The 20,759-nt window shown below is 50.3% G+C and overlaps 1 protein-coding gene across 1 annotated transcript in view; it reads right to left on the reverse strand.

Moving 5' to 3' along the window:
* ANLN (anillin, actin binding protein) overlaps positions 1-20,759 on the reverse strand; it is a 158,670-nt gene that overhangs the window by 48,839 nt on the left and 89,072 nt on the right. Inside the window, exon 18 of the mRNA XM_075315129.1 lies at positions 20,043-20,078. Coding sequence (XP_075171244.1) covers positions 20,043-20,078 — 36 coding nt within the window. The remainder of the gene's footprint in view (positions 1-20,042; positions 20,079-20,759) is intronic.

Raw genomic sequence — 20,759 nt, forward strand, 5'->3', positions numbered from 1 at the left:
CATCAAATTTCCGATTTTTTTACAAATAAAAGCAAAAAATATCGTTCTAAATTTATAACTGTCATGAAGTACAATATGTCACGAAAAAACAGTGTCAAAATCACCAGGATCCATTGAAGCGTTCCAGAGTTATAACCTCATAAAGGGACACTGGTCAGAATTGCAAAAAATGGCTTGCGCATTAAGTACAAAACTGGCTTCGTCCTTAAGGGGTTAAAAAAAAAAATGTTATTGTTGACTTCATCAGTTCTCGTAGAACTTTTTTCTTCTAATTGTCGGTGTCTCTATTATATTTCCTATATTTATATCCTTACAACCCACACACCACTGTTACATGCACTTGCTATATTTATTTTACAGGATGTTTTGCATGGTCGTTTGTTTTTTGATCAACCTTGGCATTTCCATAAAATTTGTTGCGCGCCATATTGGAGTTCAGATTTAGTTGGAATTTTTTTGGGGGTGCCATGTCACATTGCTAAAGCCCCCGACATGCCAGTAAAACAGGCCTAACCCATAGGTGACCTCATTTTACAAACTGCACCCCTCCATGAAATGAAATCTGCCCAATGTTATACCATTGGGCAAAGATTAAAGAAATTTAATTTTACTAAAAAAAAAAGAAGGGAATTTGGTTTACTTACCGTAAATTCCTTTTCTTCTAGCTCCTATTGGGAGACCCAGACAATTGGGTGTATAGCTTCTGCCTCCGGAGGCCACACAAAGTATTACACTTTAAAAAGTGTAACCCCTCCCCTCTGCCTATACACCCTCCCGTGCATCACGGGCTCCTCAGTTTTGGTGCAAAAGCAGGAAGGAGGAAACTTATAAATTGGTCTAAGGTAAATTCAATCCGAAGGATGTTCGGAGAACTGACAACCATGAACCAAAAGAACAATTCAACATGTGTACACAAAAGAACAACCAGCCCGAAGGGAACAGGGGCGGGTGCTGGGTCTCCCAATAGGAGCTAGAAGAAAAGGAATTTACGGTAAGTAAACAAAATTCCCTTCTTCTTTGTCGCTCCATTGGGAGACCCAGACAATTGGGACGTCCAAAAGCAGTCCCTGGGTGGGTAAAAGAATACCTCGATAAAAAGAGCCGAAAAACGGCCCCCTCTTACAGGTGGGCAACCGCCGCCTGAAGGACTCGCCTACCTAGACTGGCGTCTGCCGAAGCATAGGTATGCACCGGATAGTGTTTCGTGAAAGTGTGCAGACTAGACCAGGTAGCTGCCTGACACACCTGCTGAGCCGTAGCCCGGTGCCGCAATGCCCAGGACGCACCCACGGCTCTGGTAGAATGGGCTTTCAGCCCTGAAGGAATCGGAAGCCCAGAAGAACGGTAGGCTTCAAGAATCGGTTCCTTGATCCACCGAGCCAAGGTTGACTTGGAAGCCTGCGAACCCTTACGCTGGCCAGCGACAAGGACAAAGAGCGCATCTGAACGGCGCAGGGGTGCCGTGCGAGACACGTAGAACCGGAGTGCCCTCACTAGATCTAATGAGTGCAAATCCTTTTCACATTTGTGAATTGGATTAGGGCAAAATGAACGTAAGGAGATATCCTGATTGAGATGAAAAGGGGATACCACCTTAGGGAGAAATTCCGGGACAGGACGCAGAACCACCTTATCCTGGTGAAAAACCAGGAAGGGGGCTTTGCATGACAGCGCTGCAAGCTCCGACACTCTTCGGAGTGATGTAACTGCCACTAGAAATGCCACCTTCTGCGAAAGACGTGATAAAGAAACATCCCGCAGCGGCTCGAAAGGTGGTTTCTGAAGAGCCGTTAGCACCCTGTTAAGGTCCCAGGGTTCCAGCGGACGCTTGTAAGGTGGGACTATGTGGCAAACTCCCTGCAGGAACGTGCGGACCTGCGGAAGCCTGGCCAGGCGCTTTGAAAAAATACGGAGAGCGCCGATACTTGTCTCTTGAGAGAGCCGAGTGACAAACCCTTGTCCATTCTGGATTGAAGGAATGAAAGAAAAGTGGGTAAGGCAAACGGCCAGGGAGTAAACCCATTATCAGAGCACCAGGATAAGAAGATCCGCCAAGATCTGTAATAGATCTTGGCGGACGTTGGTTTGGTGGCCTGTCTCATAGTGGCAATGATATCCTGAGATAATCCTGAAGACGCTAGGAGCCAGGACTCAATGGCCACACAGTCAGGTTGAGGGCCACAGAATTCAGATGGAAAAACGGCCCTTGTGACAGCAAGTCTGGGCGGTCTGGAAGAGCCCACGGTTGACCCACCGTGAGATGCCACAGATCCGGGTACCACGATCGCCTCGGCCAATCTGGAGCGACGAGAATGGCGCGACGACAGTCGGACCTGATCTTGCGTAACACTCTGGGCAGCATCGCCAGAGGAGGAAATACATAAGGCAGTCAAAACTGCGACCAATCCTGAACTAATGCGTCCGCCGCCAGAGCTCTGTGATCCTGAGACCGTGCCATGAAGGCCGGGACCTTGTGGTTGTGTCGTGACGCCATGAGGTCGACGTCCGGCGTACCCCAGCGGCGACAGATCTCTCGAAACACGTCTGGGTGAAGAGACCATTCCCCCGCGTCCATGCCCTGACGACTGAGGAAATCTGCTTCCCAGTTTTCTACGCCCGGGATGTAAACTGCGGAGATCGTGGAGGCTGTGGCTTCTACCCACTGCAGAATCCGCCTGACTTCCTGGAAGGCCTGACGACTGCGCGTGCCTCCCTGATGGTTGATGTATGCGACGGCAGTGGCGTTGTCCGACTGTATACGGATCTGTCTGCCCTCCAGCCACCGATGGAAGGCCAATAAGGCTAGATACACCGCCCTTATCTCCAGAACATTGATCTGAAGGGAGGACTCTACCGGAGTCCAGGTTCCCTGAGCCCTGTGGTGGAGGAAAACCGCTCCCCACCCTGACAGGCTCGCATCCGTGGTGACCACAGCCCAGGTTGGGGGTAGGAAGGATCTTCCTTGCGATAGAGAATTGGGACGGAGCCACCACTGAAGAGACGTCTTGGTTGCAAGGGACAGAGAGACGTTCCTGTCGAGGGAAGTCGACCTCCTGTCCCATTTGCGGAGAATGTCCCATTGGAGTGGCCGCAGATGGAATTGCGCGAACGGCACTGCCTCCATCGCTGCCACCATCTTCCCCAGGAAGTGCATGAGGCGCCTCAAGGGGTATGACTGACCCCGAAGAAGAGATTGTACCCCTGCCTGCAGGGACAGCTGTTTGTCCAGCGGTAGCTTGACTACCGCTGACTGTGTATGAAACTCCATCCCGAGGTAAGTCAGTGATTGGGTCGGTGTCAACTGGGATTTTGGGAAGTTGATTATCCACCCGAACTGCTGGAGAGTCGCCAGAGCGACTGTAAGGCTGTGTTGACACGCCACCCGAGAAGGTGCCCTGACTAGGAGATAGTCTAAGTAGGGAATCACCGAGTGGCCCTGAGAGTGTAGGACCGCCACTACGGATGCCATGACTTTGGTGAAAACCCGTGGGGCTGTCGCCAGGCCGAAAAGGCCATGCCACGAACTGAAGGTGCTCGTTCCCGATGGCGAAACGCAAGAAGCGTTGATGTTCGGGTGCGATCGGCACATGGAGATAAGCATCCTTGATGTCGATCGATGCTAGGAAGTCTCCTTGTGACATCGAGGCGATGACCGAGCGGAGAGATTCACATAGTGCTTCGTGAAAGTGTGCAGACTAGACCACGTAGCTGCCTGACACCTGCTGAGCCGTCGCCCGGTGCCGCAATGCCCAGGACGCACCCACGGCTCTGGTAGAATGGGCTTTCAACCCTGAAGGGAGCGGAAGCCCAGAAGTACGGTAGGCCTCGAGAATCAGTTCCTTGATCCACCGAGCCAAGGTTGACTTGGAGGCCTGCGAGCCCTTCATATCATAGTTTTTAAGGTTGAAGGGAGACTCTAAGTCCATCTAGTTCAACCCGTAGCCTAACATGTTGATCCAGAGGAAGGCAAAAAACCCCAATGTGGCAAACAAGTTCCAATGGGGAAAAAATTTCCTTCCTGACTCCACATCCGGCAATCAGACTAGTTCCCTGGATCAATACCCTGTCATAAAATCTAATATACATAACTGGTTATATTAAATTTTTCAAGAAAGGCATCCAGGCTCTGCTTAAATGTTAGTAGTGAATCACTCATTACAACATCATGCGGCAGAGAGTTCCATAGTCTCACTGCTCGTACAGTAAAGAATCCTCGTCTGTGATTATGATTAAACCTTCTTTCCTCAAGACGTAGCGGATGCCCCCATGTTCCAGTCGCAGGCCTAGGTGTAAATAGATCTTTGGAAAGGTCTCTGTACTGTCCCCTCATATATTTATACATTGTGATTAGATCTCCCCTAAGCCTTCGTTTTTCCAGACTAAATAACCCCAAGTTTAATAACCTGTCTTCGTATTGCAGCCCCCCCATTCCTCTAATAATCTTGGTCGCTCTTCTTTGCACCCTCTCCAGTTCAGCTATGTCCTTCTTATATATCGGTGACCAGAATTGTACACAGTATTCTAAGTGCGGTCGCACTAGTGACTTGTACAGAGGTAGAACTATATTTTTTTCATGAACACTTATACCTCTTTTAATACATCCCATTATTTTATTAGCCCTGGCAGCAGCTGCCTGACACTGTCCACTAAAGTGAAGTTTACCATCCACCCATACACCCAAGTCTTTTTCTGTGTCTGTTTTACCCAGTGTTCTACAATTAAGTACATAATCATAAATGTTATTTCCTCTACCCAAGTGCATGACCTTACATTTATCTACATTAAACTTCAATTGCCACTTCTCAGCCCAATCCTCCAATTTACATAAATCTCCCTGTAATATAAAATTATCCTCCTCAGTATTGATTACCCTGCAGAGTTTAGTATCATCTGCAAATATTGAAATTCTACTCCGCATGCCCCCAACAAGGTCATTTATAAATATGTTGAAAAGAAGCGGGCCCAATACTGACCCCTGTGGTACCCCACTATGAACTGAGACCCAGTCCGAGTACGTACCATTAATAACCACCCTTTGTTTCCTATCACTGAGCCAGTTTTTAACCCAGTTACACATATTATCCCCTATCCCCATTATTCTCATTTTATGTACCAACCTTTTGTGTGGCACCGTATCAAAAGCTTTTGAAAAGTCCATATACACAACATCCACTGCATTTCCCTGGTCCAGGCTTGAACTTACCTCTTCATAGAAGCTGATCAAATTAGTTTGACAGGATCGATCCCTCATAAACCCATGTTGATACTCTGTCATAAGGTTATTTTTCTTGAGATACTCCAGTATAGCATCTCTCAAGAAACCCTCAAGGATTTTACCAACCGTAGAGGTTAAACTTACCGGCCTATAATTTCCCGGCTCAGTTTTTGTCCCCTTTTTGAATATTGGCACCACATTTGCTATGCGCCAGTCCTGCGGTACCGACCCTGTTATTAAGGAATCTGAGAAGATTAAAAATAATGGTCTATCTATCACAGAACTCAATTCCTGTAGTACTCTGGGGTGTATGCCATCCGGGCCCGGAGATTTGTCAACCTTAGTGATTTCGAGGCGGCGGCGTACTTCCTGCTGGGTTAAGCAGGTAATATTCAAGGGTGAATTTATGGCATCACTGGTCATGTCATCTGCCATGGCATTTTCTTGTATAAAAACCGTAGAAAAAAAGTCATTCAGCAGGTTGGCTTTACCCTCATCCCCTTCCACAATTTCACCAAGACTATTTTTAAGGGGGCCAACACTATCGCTTTTCAGTTTTTTACTGTTTATGTAGTTAAAGAATATTTTAGGATTATTTTTACTTTCTCTCGCAATGAGTCTCTCTGTCTCAAACTTAGCTAACTTAATTTGCTTTTTACATATTTTATTTAATTTTCTATAATTATATAATGCCTCATCACTACCTACCCTCTTTAATTCTTTTAAGGCTTTCTGTTTTTCTTTTATTGCTTCCCTTACAGCTCTATTTAGCCATAGGGGTTTCCTCCTATTTCTAGAATGTTTGTTCCCATAGGGTATATTTTCTGCACAAGCCCTATTCAGGATGCTCATAAAAGTCTCCCATTTGCTTTGTGTACTTTTATTACTTAGTACATCATCCCAGTTCATTGCACTTAGATCATCTCTCAACCGTTTAAAATTTGCTTTCCTGAAGTTTAGTGTCCTTGTAGCCCCTCTACTATACATCTTACTAAAGAATACATGAAAACTTATTATTTTGTGATCACTATTCCCCAAGTAACCCCCAACTTGTATATTTGATATGCGGTCTGGCCTATTGGTTAGTACAAGGTCTAGTAGTGCTCCCCCTCTTGTGGGGTCCTGTACCATTTGTGAAAGGTAATTATCTTTCATTGTTATCAAAAATCTATTTCCTTTGCTGGAACTGCAAGTTTCTGTTCCCCAATTTATATCAGGATAGTTAAAGTCCCCCATAATAATTACCTCTCCGAGACTCGCTGCTTTATCAATTTGCTTTATGAGGAGATTCTCTACCTCTTCCATAATATTCGGCGTCTTATAACACACCCCTATCAGTATTTTATTATTCATTCTCCCCCCCCTTATCTCCACCCATAGGGACTCTACATTCTCAGTACCCTCACATTTGTTGTCACGCAGGATGGGTTTTAAGGATGATTTTACATATAGACACACACCTCCCCCTCGCTTATTTGTACGGTCATTCCTGAATAGGCTATAACCCTGTAAATTAACAGCCCAGTCATAGCTCTCATCCAGCCATGTCTCTGATATCCCCACTATATCATAATTTTCTTCCAACAATATTAATTCTAATTCCTCCACCTTATTTGTGAGGCTTCGGGCATTAGTGTACATGCACGTTACGTATGACTCTGTACCTATATTCCTGCTTACTGTATTGACTGTCCTAACCCTTCCCCCCGTACCACCCCCAATTTCATTACTTGTGCCCTGGTCACTATCTGCACTACATTCCCCTTCTATAAAGTGAATACCCTCGCCCCCCATTCCTAGTTTAAACACTCCTCCAACCTTCTAGCCATTTTCTGCCCCAGCAGAGCTGCACCCTCCCCATTAAGATGCAGCCCATCCCTAGCATAGAATCTGTAGCCAACTGAAAAGTCGGCCCAATTCTCCAGGAACCCAAAACCCTCTTTCCTACACCAATTCTTGAGCCACCTGTTAACCTCCCTGATCTCTCTTTGCCTCTCTGGTGTGGCTCGTGGCACAGGTAGTATTTCCGAAAATACCACCTTTGAGGTCCATGCTTTAAGCTTACAACCTAATTCCCTGAAATCATCTTTAAGGACCTTCCACCTACCTCTAACTTTGTCATTTGTGCCAATGTGTACAATGACCGCTGGGTCCTCCCCAGCCCCTCCCAGTAATCTGTCAACCCGATCAGCGATGTGCCGAACTCGAGCGCCAGGAAGACAACACACTGTTCGGCGATCCCTGTCTTTGTGACAGATTGCCCTATCTGTCCCTCTAATAATTGAGTCCCCCACTACCAGTACCTGTCTTGCCTGCCCTGCACTCCTATTCCCCCCCTTACTGGAGCAGACACTCCTCTGGCGTTCAGAGGTCATGCCTTGCGACAAGGACAAAGAGCGCGTCTGAACGGCGCAGGGGCGCCGTGCGAGACACGTAGACCCGGAGTGCTCTCACTAGATCCAAAGAGTGCAAATCCTTTTCACACTGGTGAATTGGATTAGGGCAAAAGGAAGAAAAGGAGATATCCTGATTTAGATGAAAAGGGGATACCACCTTAGGGAGAAATTCCGGGACAGGACGCAGAACCACCTTATCCTGGTGAAAAACCAGGAAGGGAGCTTTGCATGACAGCGCTGCAAGCTCAGACACTCTCCGAAGTGATGTGACTGCCACCAGGAAGGCCACCTTCTGAGAAAGACGGGAGAGAGAGACATCCCGCAGCGGCTCAAAAGGCGGCTTTTGAAGAGCCGTCAGGACCCTGTTAAGATCCCAAGGTTCCAACGGACGTGTGTAAGGTGTGACCATGTGGCAAACCCCCTGCAGGAACGTGCGGACGCCTGGCTAGACGCGTTTGAAAAAAACACGGAGAGCGCCGACACTTGGCCCTTGAGAGAGCCGAGGGACAAACCCTTGTCCATTCCAGATTGTAGGAATGAAAGAAATGTGGGTAAGGGAAACGGCCATGGAGGAAAACCGTTATCAGAGCACCAGGATAAGAAGATTTGCCAAGACCTGTGATAGATCTTGGCGGACGTTGGCTTCCTGGCTTGTCTCATGGTGGCAATTACATCCTGAGATAACCCTGAAGACGCTAGGAGCCAGGACTCAATGGCCACACAGTCAGGTTGAGGGCCACAGAATTCAGATGGAAAAACGGGCCTTCTGATAGCAAGTCTGGGCGGTCTGGAAGTGCCCACGGTTGACCCACCGTGAGATGCCACAGATCCGGATACCACGACCGCCTCGGTCAGTCTGGAGCGACGAGAATGGCGCGACGGCAGTCGGACCGGATCTTGCGTAGTACCCTGGGCAGCATCGCCAGAGGGGGAAACACATATGGCAGTCGAAACCGCGACCAATCCTGGACCAAAGCGTCCGCTGCCAGAGCTCTGTGATCCTGAGACCGTGCCATGAAGGCCGGGACCTTGTTGTTGTGTCGTGACGCCATGAGATCGGCGTCCGGTGTTCCCCAGCGGCGACAGATCTCTTGAAACACGTCTGGGTGAAGAGACCATTCCCCTGCGTCCATGCCCTGACGACTGAGAAAATCTGCTTCCCAGTTTTCTACGCCCGGGATGTGAACTGCGGAGATGGTGGAGTCTGTGACTTCCACCCACTGCAGAATCCGCCGGACTTCCTGGAAGGCTTGACGACTGCGAGTGCCGCCTTGGTGGTTGATGTAGGTGACGGCGGTGGCGTTGTCCGACTGGATTCGGATCTGCCTGCCCTCCAGCCACCGATGGAAAGCCAATAGGGCTAGATATACTGCCCTTGTCTCCAGGATATTGATCTGAAGGGATGATTCTATTGGAGTCCAGGTTCCTTGAGCCCTGTGGTGGAGAAAAACCGCTCCCCAACCTGACAGGCTCACGTCCGTGGTGACCACGGCCCAGGTTGGGGGTAGGAAGGATTTTCCCCGGGAGAGAGATGTGGGTAGGAGCCACCACTGAAGTGATGTTTTGGTTGCGAGGGAAAGAGATGTTCTTGTCGAGGGAAGCCGAACTCTTGTCCCATTTGCGAAGAATGTCCCATTGGAGTGGCCGTAGATGGAATTGCGCGAACGGCACTGCTTCCATAGCTGCAACCATCTTCCCCAGGAAGTGCATGAGGCGCCTTAAGGGGTGTGACTGACTCAGAAGAAGTGACTGCACCCCCGCCTGCAGAGAGAAGGGAATTTTGTTACTTACCGTAAATTCCTTTTCTTCTAGCTCCAATTGGGAGACCCAGACGATTGGGTGTATAGCTACTGCCTCCGGAGGCCACACAAAGTATTACACTAAAAAGTGTAAGGCCCCTCCCCTTCTGCATATACACCCCCCGTGGGATCACGGGCTCCTCAGTTTTAGTGCAAAAGCAAGAAGGAGGAAAGCCAATAACTGGTTAAACAAATTCAATCCGAAGGAACATCGGAGAACTGAAACCATTCAACATGAACAACATGTGTACCCGAAAAAACCAAAAATCCCGAAGGAAACAGGGCGGGTGCTGGGTCTCCCAATTGGAGCTAGAAGAAAAGGAATTTACGGTAAGTAACAAAATTCCCTTCTTCTTCGGCGCTCCATTGGGAGACCCAGACGATTGGGACGTCCAAAAGCAGTCCCTGGGTGGGTAAATTAATACCTCAAGTTAGGGCCGTAAAACAGCCCTTCCCTACATGGAGGCAACCGCCGCCTGCAGGACTCTTCTACCTAGGCTGGCATCCGCCTAAGCGTAGGTATGCACCTGATAATGCTTGGGAAAGTGTGCAGACTCGACCAGGTAGCTTCCTGGCACACCTGCTGAGCCGTAGCCTGGTGCCGTAATGCCCAGGACGCACCCACGGCTCTGGTAGAATGGGCCTTCAGCCCTGATGGAACCGGAAGCCCAGCAGAACGGTAGGCTTCAAGAATTGGTTCCTTGATCCATCGAGCCAGGGTGGATTTGGAAGCCTGCGACCCTTTACGCTGACCAGAGTCAAGTACAAAGAGCGCATCCGAGCGGCGCAGGGGCGCCGTGCGGGAAATGTAGATTCTGAGTGCTCTCACCAGATCCAACAAATGCAAATCCATTTCATATCGATGAACTGGATGAGGACAAAAGGAAGGTAAGGAGATATCCTGATTGAGAAGAAAGGGGGATACCACCTTAGGGAGAACTCCGGAATCAGGCGCAGCACTACCTTGTCTTGGTGAAACACCAGGAAGGGAGCTTTGGCTGACCGCGCTGCTAGTTCGGACACTCTCCGAAGAGATGTGACCGCTACCAGAAGGCCACTTTCTGTGAAAGTCGAGAAGTGAAACATCCCTCAGAGGCTCGAAGGACGGCTTCTGGAGAGCAATTAGTACCCTGTTCAGATCCCATGGGTCTAACGGCCTCTTGTACGGAGGGACAATGTGACAAACCCCCTGCAGGAACGTGCGTACCTGAGGAAGTCGTGCTAGGCGCTTCTGAAAGAATACAGACAGCGCTGGGACTTGTCCTTTAAGGGAGCCGAGCGACAAACCTTTTTACAAACCAGAGCAGGAAGGAAAGAAAAGTAGGCAATGCAAATGGCCAGGGAGACACTCCCTGAGCAGAGCACTAAGATAAGAATATCTTCCACGTCCTGTGGTAGATCTTGGCAGACGTCGGCTTCCTAGCCCGTCTCATGGTGGCAATGACGTCTTGAGATAATCCTGAAGACGCTAGGATCCAGGACTCAATGGCCACACAGTCAGGTTCAGGGCCGTAAAATTCAGACAGAAAAAACGGCCCTTGGGACAGTAAGTCTGGCCGGTCTGGTAGTGCCCACGGTTGGCCGACCGTGAGATGCCACAGATCCGGGTACCACGACCTCCTCGGCCAGTCTGGGGCGACGAGGATGGCGCGGCGGCAATCGGAGCTGATCTTGCGTAGCACTCTGGGCAACAGTGCCAGAGGGGGAAACACATAGGGTAGCTGGAACTGCGACCCATCCTGAACTAAGGCGCCTGCCGCCAGAGCTCTTTGATCGCGAGACCGCGCCATGAAAATCGGGACCTTGTTGTTGTGCCGAGACGCCATTAGGTCGACGTCCGGAATCCCCCAGCGGCTACAGATTTCCTGAAACACGTCCGGGTGCAGAGACCATTCCCCTGCGTCCATACCCTGGCGACTGAAGAAGTCTGCTTCCCAGTTTTCTACGCCCGGGATGTGAACTGCGGATATGGTGGATGCTCTGTCTTCCACCCACATCCGAATCCGCCGTACTGCCTGGGAGGCTTGCCGACTGAGTGTTCCGCCTTGGTGGTTGATGTATGCCACCGCTGTGGAGTTGTCCGACTGAATTCGGATCTGTTTGCCTTCCAGCCACTGCTGGAAGGGTTGCAGGGCAAGATACACTGCCCAGATTTCCAGAACATTGATCTGAAGGGTGGACTCTTGCTGAGTCCACGTACCCTGCGCCCTGTGGTGGAGAAAGACTGCTCCCCATCCTGACAGACTCGCGTCTGTCGTGACCACCGCCCAGGATGGGGGTAGGAAGGACTTTCCTTTTGACAATGAGGTGGGAAGAAGTCACCACTGAAGAGAGTCCTTGACCGTCTGAGAAAGGGAGACGTTCCTGTCTAGGGACGTCGACTTCCCATCCCATTGGCGGAGAATGTCCCATTGCAGTGGACGCAGATGAAACTGCGCGAAAGGGACTGCCTCCATTGCTGCTACCATCTTCGCTAAGAAGTGCATGAGGCGTCTTAAGGGGTGTGACTGGCCTTGAAGTAGAGACTGCACCCCCGTCTGTAGTGAACGCTGTTTGTCCAGCGGAAGCTTCACTATCGCTAAGAGAGTATGAAACTCCATGCCAAGATATCTCAGCGATTGGGTCGGGGTCAGAATTAACTTTGAAAAGTTGATGATGCACCCGAAACTCTGGAGAGTCTCCAGCGCAACGTTCAGGCTGTGTTGGCATGCCTCTTGAGAGGGTGCCTTGACAAGTAGATCATCCAAGTAAGGGATCACAGAGTGACCCTGAGAGTGCAGGACTGCTACCACTGCTGCCATGACCTTGGTGAAAACCCGTGGGGCTGTCGCCAGACCGAAGGGCAGGGCTACGAACTGAAGACGCTCGTCTTCTATAACGAATCGTAGCAAACACTGGTGCTCTGGAGCAATCGGCACGTGGAGATAAGCATCCTGATGTCTATTGATGCTAGGAAATCTCCTTGAGACATTGAGGCAATGACGGAGCGGAGGGATTCCATCCGGAACCGCCTGGTTTTCATGTGTTGAGCAGTTATAGGTCCAGAACGGAACGGAAAGAGCCGTCCTTTTTTGGCACCACAACCAGATTGGAGTAAAAACCGTGACCTTGTTCCTGCAGAGGAACAGGGATTACCACTCCTTCTGCCTGCAGAAGAGCATCGGCTCGGTCGGGAGGTGGGGAAGTTCTGAAGAATCGAGCCGGAGGACGAGAACAGAACTCTATCCTGTACACGTGAGACAAAATGTCTCTCACCCACCGGTTTTTGACCTGTGGCAGCTAAATGTCGCCAAAGCGGGAGAGTCTGCCACCGACCGCGGATGCGGAGAGAGAGGGCTGAAAGTCATGAGGAAACCGCCTTGGTAGCGGTTCCTCCGGCTGCCTTCTTTGGGCGTGATTGAGCCCGCCAGGAATCTGAGCCCCTCTGAGCCTTTTGAGTCCTTATGGACGAGGAAAACTGGGACCTGCCCGAGCCTGGAAAGGATCGAAACCTCGACTGTCCTTTCCTCTGTTGGGTTTTGTTTGATCTGGGCTGGTGTAAGGAAGAATCCTTACCCTTGGACTGTTTAATGATTTCATCCAATCGCTCACCAAACAGTCTGACACCAGATAATGGCAAACTGGTTAAACACTTTTTGGAAGCAGAATCTGCCTTCCATTCCCTTAACCACAAGGCTCTGCGTAAAAACCACGGAGTTGGCGGACGCCACTGACGTACGGCTCGTAGAGTCCAGGACAGCATTAATAGCGTAAGTCGCAATGCAAACATATGCGAGGTTAAGGACGCCATCTGCAGCACAGATATACGTGTGCCAGTGTCCACCTGCGCAAGACCAGCTGAAATAGCTTGGAGCGCCCATACGGCTGCGAATGCCGGAGCAAACGACACGCCGATAGCTTCATAGACAGATTTCAACCAGAGGTCCATCTGTCTGACAATGGCATCTTTAAGTGAAGTCCCATCTTCCACTGCAACTATGGATCTAGCCGCAAGCCTGGAGATTGGGGGATCCACCTTTGGACACTGGGTCCAGCGCTTGACCACGTCAGGGGGAAAGGGATAACGTGTATCCTTAAGACGTGTGGAGAAACGCTTGTCTGGATAAGCGTGGTGTTTCTGGACTGCTTCTCTGAAGTCAGAGTGGCCCAAAAAAGTACTGAATTTACGCTTGGGATACCTGAAATGGAATTTCTCCTGCTGCGAAGCTGACTCCTCCACTGGAGGGGCTGAGGGAGAAATATCCACCAGTCTATTGATGGACGCTATGAGATCGTTCACCATGGCGTCACTATTAGGAGCATCCAGATTGAAAGCGGTCTCAGGATCAGAATCCTGATCAGCTACCTCTGCCTCATCATACAGAGAATCCTCTCGCTGAGACCCTGACTAGTGTGTGAAGTCGAGGGTCTCTCCCAGCGAGCTCGCTTAGGCTGACTGGGACTGTTGTCCGTGCAGAGCCTTCAGCCTGGGATGTATGGGACCCCCTTGGAGCACGTATTAGTTCCAACTGAGGGAGACCGGGGGGCATTGTTCAACAGTGCCCATTGTCTGAGTCACCGGCCTGGACTGCAAGTTTCTAGAATCTTGGTCATAGTCCCAGACATTTTATCCGCAAAAAACTGCAAACTCTGTCCTCTGGACAGTTTCACAGGTGGCTCTCTCTGGGCCACCACTAGCAGAGACTCTACCCAATGGGGGTTAGTGGAACCTGCCGGTAAAACAGCCTCACATGCAGTACAGACAGCATAGAAAGCCTGTGCCTTGGCACCCTTGCTTTTCTGCGGACGACATGCTGTTGTCTCCTCAGAGCAATCCAGGGGTATCTAGCCAAGAAGCGACCGTACAGTGCAAATATAGGTACAAGCATAAAGTACACAAAACACTGTGGCACTAGTGGGGTCAGCACCAAGGTGCTGCTTACCGCCCGCTTAAGCGGGTGTGTGGTCGCCAGAATCCCTTGACCGGGTCTCCCAGAGCCTGTGTCCGTTCTCCAGCTTAGACTGCATGCAGGAATGGCTGCCGGCGTCCTGTGAAGAGGGGCGGGCCGTGGGCGTGCCCCAGACAACGAGCGGGAAACTGGCGTCTCACTGTGCCCAGTGAGGGGGCTGGAGTATGTAAATAAGACTCCAGCCCTCGGTGCTGACCACTGTACAGCGTCCCGCCCCTTCCCTGACTGGCAGGCCCGGGGGCGGGAAGGAAACGAAACTAGGCCGCAAAAGCCGGGGACTCGATTTATAAGCGCTGCCGTCGTAAAAGCACGGTCAGCGCGGAAGTCCCCGGCGCACCACAAGTCTCATCCGCGCCGCAGCTTCTAGCAGCGGCCGGCTCGGCAGTTTCCCACACATTAACTCACTCAGCTAAGCTGCAGTGAGTATAGCCCCAGCGCGCAGCGCTGTTGTCCCCGGCGCACTAACACACCCAGCATGCTGGTGTGTGTGTGCGTGGTCTGTACGGGGACACAGAGTACCTTAACGTTGCAGGGCCTTGTCCCTGACGATACTCAGCTCCATTCCAGCAGGATCTCCGGGTCTGTGGATGGAGCCCGGCCTCAGAGCCTGGAGGCCGGTAAGATCCCACTTCACCCAGAGCCCTCAGGGGGATGGGGAAGGAAAGCAGCATGTGGGCTCCAGCCTCCGTACCCGCAATGGGTACCTCAACCTTAACAAACACCGCCGACAAAAGTGGGGTGAGAAGGGAGCATGCTGGGGGCCCTAGTATGGGCCCTCTTTTCTTCCATCCGACATAGTCAGCAGCTGCTGCTGACTAAACAGTGGAGCTATGCGTGGATGTCTGACCTCCTTCGCACAAAGCATAAAACGGAGGAGCCCGTGATCCCACGGGGGGTGTATATGCAGAAGGGGAGGGGCCTTACACTTTTTAGTGTAATACTTTGTGTGGCCTCCGGAGGCAGTAGCTATACACCCAATCGTCTGGGTCTCCCAATGGAGCGCCGAAGAAAAGCTGTTTGTCCCGCGGTAGCTTGACTAATGCTGGCTGGGTATGAAACTCCATCCCGAGGTAAGTCAGTGATTGGGTCGGCGTCAACTTGGATTTCGGGAAATTGATGATCCACCCGAACTGCTGGAGAGTCGCCAGAGTGACGGTAAGACTTCGTTGACACGCCACCCGAGAAGGGGCCCTGACTAGGAGATCGTCCAAGTAAGGGATCACCGAGTGGCCCTGAGAGTGCAGGACCGCCACGACGGATGCCATGACTTTGGTGAAAACCCGTGGGGCTGTCGCCAGGCCGAAAGGCAATGCCACGAATTGGAGGTGTTCGTCCCCGATGGCGAAACGCAGGAAACGTTGCTGTTCGGGTGCGATCGGCACATGGAGATAAGCATCTTTGATGTCGATCGATGCTAGGAAGTCTCCTTGTGACATCGAGGCGATGACCAAGCGGAGAGATTCCATCCGAAACCGTCTGGTTCTCACATGTCTGTTGAGCAGCTTGAGGTCCAGAACGGGACGGAATGACCCGTCCTTTTTTGGCACCACGAACAAGTTGGAGTAAAATCCGCGACCACGTTCCTGAAGGGGAACGGGAATCACAACTCCTTCTATCTTTAGAGCGTCCACTGCCTGAAAAAGTGCGTCGGACTGTGCGGGGGGTGGGGAGGTTCTGAAGAAACGAGCCGTAGGTCGAGAGCTGAACTCTATCCTGTAACCATGAGACAGAATGTCTCTCACCCATCGGTCTTGAACGTGTGGCCACCAGGCGTCGCCAAAGCGGGAGAGCCTGCCACCGACCGAGGATGTGGCTAGAGGAGGCCGAGAGTCATGTGGAGGCCGTCTTGGAGGCAGTGCCTCCCGCGGCCTTTTGGGGGCGTGACTTGGACCGCCACGCATAGGAGTTCCTCTGGCCTTTCTCCGGCCGGTTGGACGAAGAGGATTGGGTCTTGGGCGGAGGGACGAAAGGACCGAAACCTCGATTGGATTTTCCTCTGCTGAGGTCTCTTAGGTTTGGACTGGGGTAAGGAGGAGTCCTTTCCCGAGGATTCCTTAATAATCTCATCCAACCGTTCGCCAAACAAACGGTCGCCAGAAAAAGGCAAACCAGTTAAGAACCTTTTGGAAGCAGAGTCTGCTTTCCATTCGCGCAGCCACATGGCCCTGCGGACTGCCACGGAGTTAGCGGATGCCACAGCCGTACGGCTAGCGGAGTCCAAAACTGCGTTCATGGCGTAGGACGAAAATGCTGATGCCTGAGAGGTCAAGGAAGAAACATGCGGAGCAGAATTCCGCGTGACTGCATTAATCTCAGTCAGACATGCCGAGATTGCTTGGAGAGCCCACACGGCCGCAAAGGCCGGGGCGAAAGACGCGCCCGTGGCCTCATAAATAGACTTCACCAAGAGCTCTATCTGTCTGTCAGTGGCATCCTTCAGGGATGAGCCATCGGCAACAGACACAACGGACCTAGCAGCCAATCTAGAGACTGGAGGATCCACCTTGGGGGAGTGTGCCCAGCCCTTAACGACTTCAGGTGGAAAGGGATAACGCGTGTCAGTGTGCAGTTTAGCAAAGCGCTTGTCCGGAACCGCTCTGGGCTTCTGGACAGCGTCCCTGAAGTTAGAGTGATCAAAAAACGTATTGCGCGTACGTTTTGGGAATCGAAATTGGTGTTTCTCCTGCTGAGAAGCCGGCTCCTCCGCAGGAGGAGGTGGGGGTGAGAGATCCAACACCTGGTTGATGGACGAGATAAGATCATTTACTAATCTTTACTGATGTTTCCCTCAGGGACATCAAGGTTAAGGGCAAAGTCAGGGTCAGAGCCCTGAGCTCCCACATCCGCCTCGTCTTCCTGAGAGTCCTCAAGCTGGGATCCAGAGCAGCGTGAGGAGGCCGGGGAAGAGTCCCAAGCGAGGCCGCTTAGCCGGCCTGGGTCTGCGATCCGGGCAGGAGTCCTCCGCCTGGGACCTAGGGGCTATCCTGGGAGCGCGCTGCAGCGCAGACCGAGAAGGGCCTGGAGGAGACAAACTAACAGGGGCCGGGGCCTGTGAAGGGCCCGGTCTGGACTGCAATGCCTCCAGGAGCTTAGATGACCATTTGTCCATAGACTGTGCAATGGATTGAGAAAGTGACTGGGAGAGTTTCTCAGCGAAAGAGGCCAACGACGGTGACTCTGTCCCTGCAGACTGCTCAGGGGGAGCAGGGGGATCTACATGAGCCGAGGGGTCCACAAGTGTCCGAGGCTCCGGCTGAGCAAGCGTGGCAGGAGTCGAGAATTGATCACAGTGAGGGTAGGTGGATCCCGCAGGCAACATAGCCCCACAAGAGGTACAGGCCGCGAAAAAAATCTGTGCCTTAGTAGCTTTGCTCCTTGTGGACGACATGCTGTTGTCTCTTAGGAGAGTGACCACTGAGGGTATATGGGTAAAGGGTATACAGCCTTTCCGAACAGATTCTATCTATATCTATATATCTATATCTCTATATATCTATATATATCTCTATATATCTATATATCTATATATATATCTCTATATATCTATATCTATATCTATATCTATATCTATATATATATATATATATATATATATATATATATATATATATATATTATATATATATATATATATATCCCGGCACCGTAGGGGGACCAGCACCGGGTGACCGGTGTGGCTTACCAACCGCTAACGAGTGGAGTGTGTCCTCCAGATTCCCTGTCGTGGATCCCCCGGAGCTGCAGAGCTTTGCCGCTGAGTAGCATCCACCGGCAGAATGCTAAAAATGGTCGCCGGAGGTCTCAGGGGAAGGGAGAAGGGTGGAGCCGAGGGAGGGGGGGGGGGGGGAAGACATGCAAAGATGCTCCAGCCCTCAAAGCCGACGTCATTTCGGTAATCCCGCCCTTTCCCCTGACAGGCAGGCTCGGGGGCGGGATTTTTCGCGACTAGGCCGCGGCGAAGCCAGGGACTAAATTTAAGGCTGCGCCCGACAAACAGGCACAGTCGGCGCGGAAGTCCGCCGAAAAAACAACGGACGGAACTACCGCGGCTTCCGGGGAGAAGGTGCGACCTCCCTCCCTGTACAGTCCCCACATGGGGACACAGAGTACCTTGAAGTTGCAGGGCCCGGTCCCTGGGGGTGAAGAAGCTCCGGTCCGGGAGGTTCCACCAGGGGCTGCGGATGGAGCACGGTCCCAGCACATGGATGACTGCTTAGGATCCCACTTCTCCCAGAGCCGCATAAGGGATGGTGAAGGAGACGGCATGTGGCTCCAGCCTCCGTACCCGCAATGGGTACCTCAACCTTAACAACACCGCCGACATAGTGGGGTGAGAAGGGAACATGCCGGGGACCCCATCGGGGTCCTCTTTTCTTCCATCTGTCATAACTATGTATGAAAATGCATGAGTGGATGTGTGCCTCCTTCCACACAAAGCATAAAACTGAGGAGCCCGTGGTCCACGAGAGGGTGTATAGGCAGAGGGGAGGGGTTACACTTTTTTAAAAGTGTAATACTTTGTGTGGCCTCCAGAGGCAGAAGCTATACACCCAATTGTCTGGGTCTCCCAATGGGGCGACAAAGAAAAAAAAGTTTAGCCCCAAGATTTTAATTTTTATAGGGGCAGATAAACAAAAATGGACCCCATAGTTTGTTGTGTAATTTTTCCTGAGAGCACCAATACCCTCCATGTAATCATGAACTACTATTAAGGTGCAGTGCAAAGTTCAGAAGGAAAGGACACAATATTGGACTGGAGAATTTTACACACTACACCCCTCAATGAAGTACTCTGGGGGTGCAGGGAGCATGTTGACACCACAGGTGTGCCACAGAATTTTACACTACTGGGCAGTGAAGAAAAAAATTACATTTTTACCACTAAAATGATGTTTTAACCCCATTTCACATTTTCACAAAAGGAATAGCCAATTTCCTGTTTCAGGAAACAGATAACCATTTGCCACAATGCGGAGTCCCTTATGGGGGAAGAGGTTACACAGAAAGCATCACTGAATTTAAAGGAGAGAACCTGGGCCAGAATCTTTAGAGGCAAAGAGAAAAACAATCAAAACACACAGGCAACATCAGTGTCATTGCAGGCTCAGTGTAGAGGAAATAGTAAAGAGACCGCCAGAGGCCAAAAGAACACACTTTTCACCCCCATTGTGTGAATAGGAGCTTTATGGAGAATAATGTAGGGGCAGAAAGCCTGATTACAGGGGTGTCTCGCTTGATCAGTAGATTGTATTGAAACTACAGTATAGCAATCAGTGATTTATCAGCAGAAGATCATCATTACTGGATGTGTAGCATGTAAGCCAGACCAGCTTACAGTGTAACCCCACCCTCACCACTGATTGCAAGCTTGTTGGCAATGTACATTGTATACAGGAAGCTGCTAATCAGGGGTGTGGACAGGGTTATACACAGCTCAGCTTTCTGACCACTGCCACATCTACAGCAGAGAAAACAGGCATCCTATTAAAACTGCAACAAGCAGCCCAGTAAGTTACACATCGCTGGAATCAAACTCTATGCTCTCAGATTACATCACAAAAACCTGCTGACCGAGGTCTTATAAAGAAACAAGTGGTTTAGAAAATAAAGGCCAAATATCAGGCAATAAACTGTTTGGATTTTAAAGGGTTTCCTCATTTATACATAAAAGTGTTTTACTTACGGTAATTGAAGTCAAAAGCCTCTTTGGTGTAATTGCCTAATGAATAAAAAAAATAGGACAATAAATACATTCAGCTTTTGTGAGATATGAACAGAAAGTTTAAGATGGAAAGATTATGAGATGCTTACTAAATATTCTGCTCACTTTACACCACTGAGCAGCTCTGCTTCACCCAAGACAGCGTGCAGTGATAATCTCCAACAAAAATGCCTCTGTGCATGGATAGCCAATGGAAAACACCAGAATGTGCCCTTTCAATCGCCACGTGGAAAATCCTGGTGTGCAGCACTCCATACATGTCCAGCTCCATTATACACAATATAGCATCTTCACATACAACATAAAGTAGTGTTTTTGCAAGATATGGTCCATAGTGTACCATGTATTGTGCAGCTTGATCAGACATGGTCTTTTCTGTATATTTTTTCGTATTTGGTGCAATAAACACTGCAGATCATTGTAATCAGATCCCCACAGACAATATGGTCTGTAAGGATACACCATCAATTTAAAAGCACAAGACAATCCAGAAAACGTTTCTTATTGTAGCCAAGTATTAGAACAGAGGCAAAGTTGATAGTCATTGTCCAGTTATGATCAGTTATTGTTAGGGAGCAAACACAAATGGGCCAATTGTAAGAGACTAAGGATTCTACAGCTAAAACGATAGAGAAAAATGATGCCACTTACAACTTCTTCACAAATGATTCAAGATGT

This window comes from Anomaloglossus baeobatrachus, chromosome 6 (genome assembly GCF_048569485.1).
Source record: "Anomaloglossus baeobatrachus isolate aAnoBae1 chromosome 6, aAnoBae1.hap1, whole genome shotgun sequence".
In the NCBI taxonomy this organism is placed as follows: Eukaryota; Metazoa; Chordata; class Amphibia; order Anura; family Aromobatidae; genus Anomaloglossus; species Anomaloglossus baeobatrachus.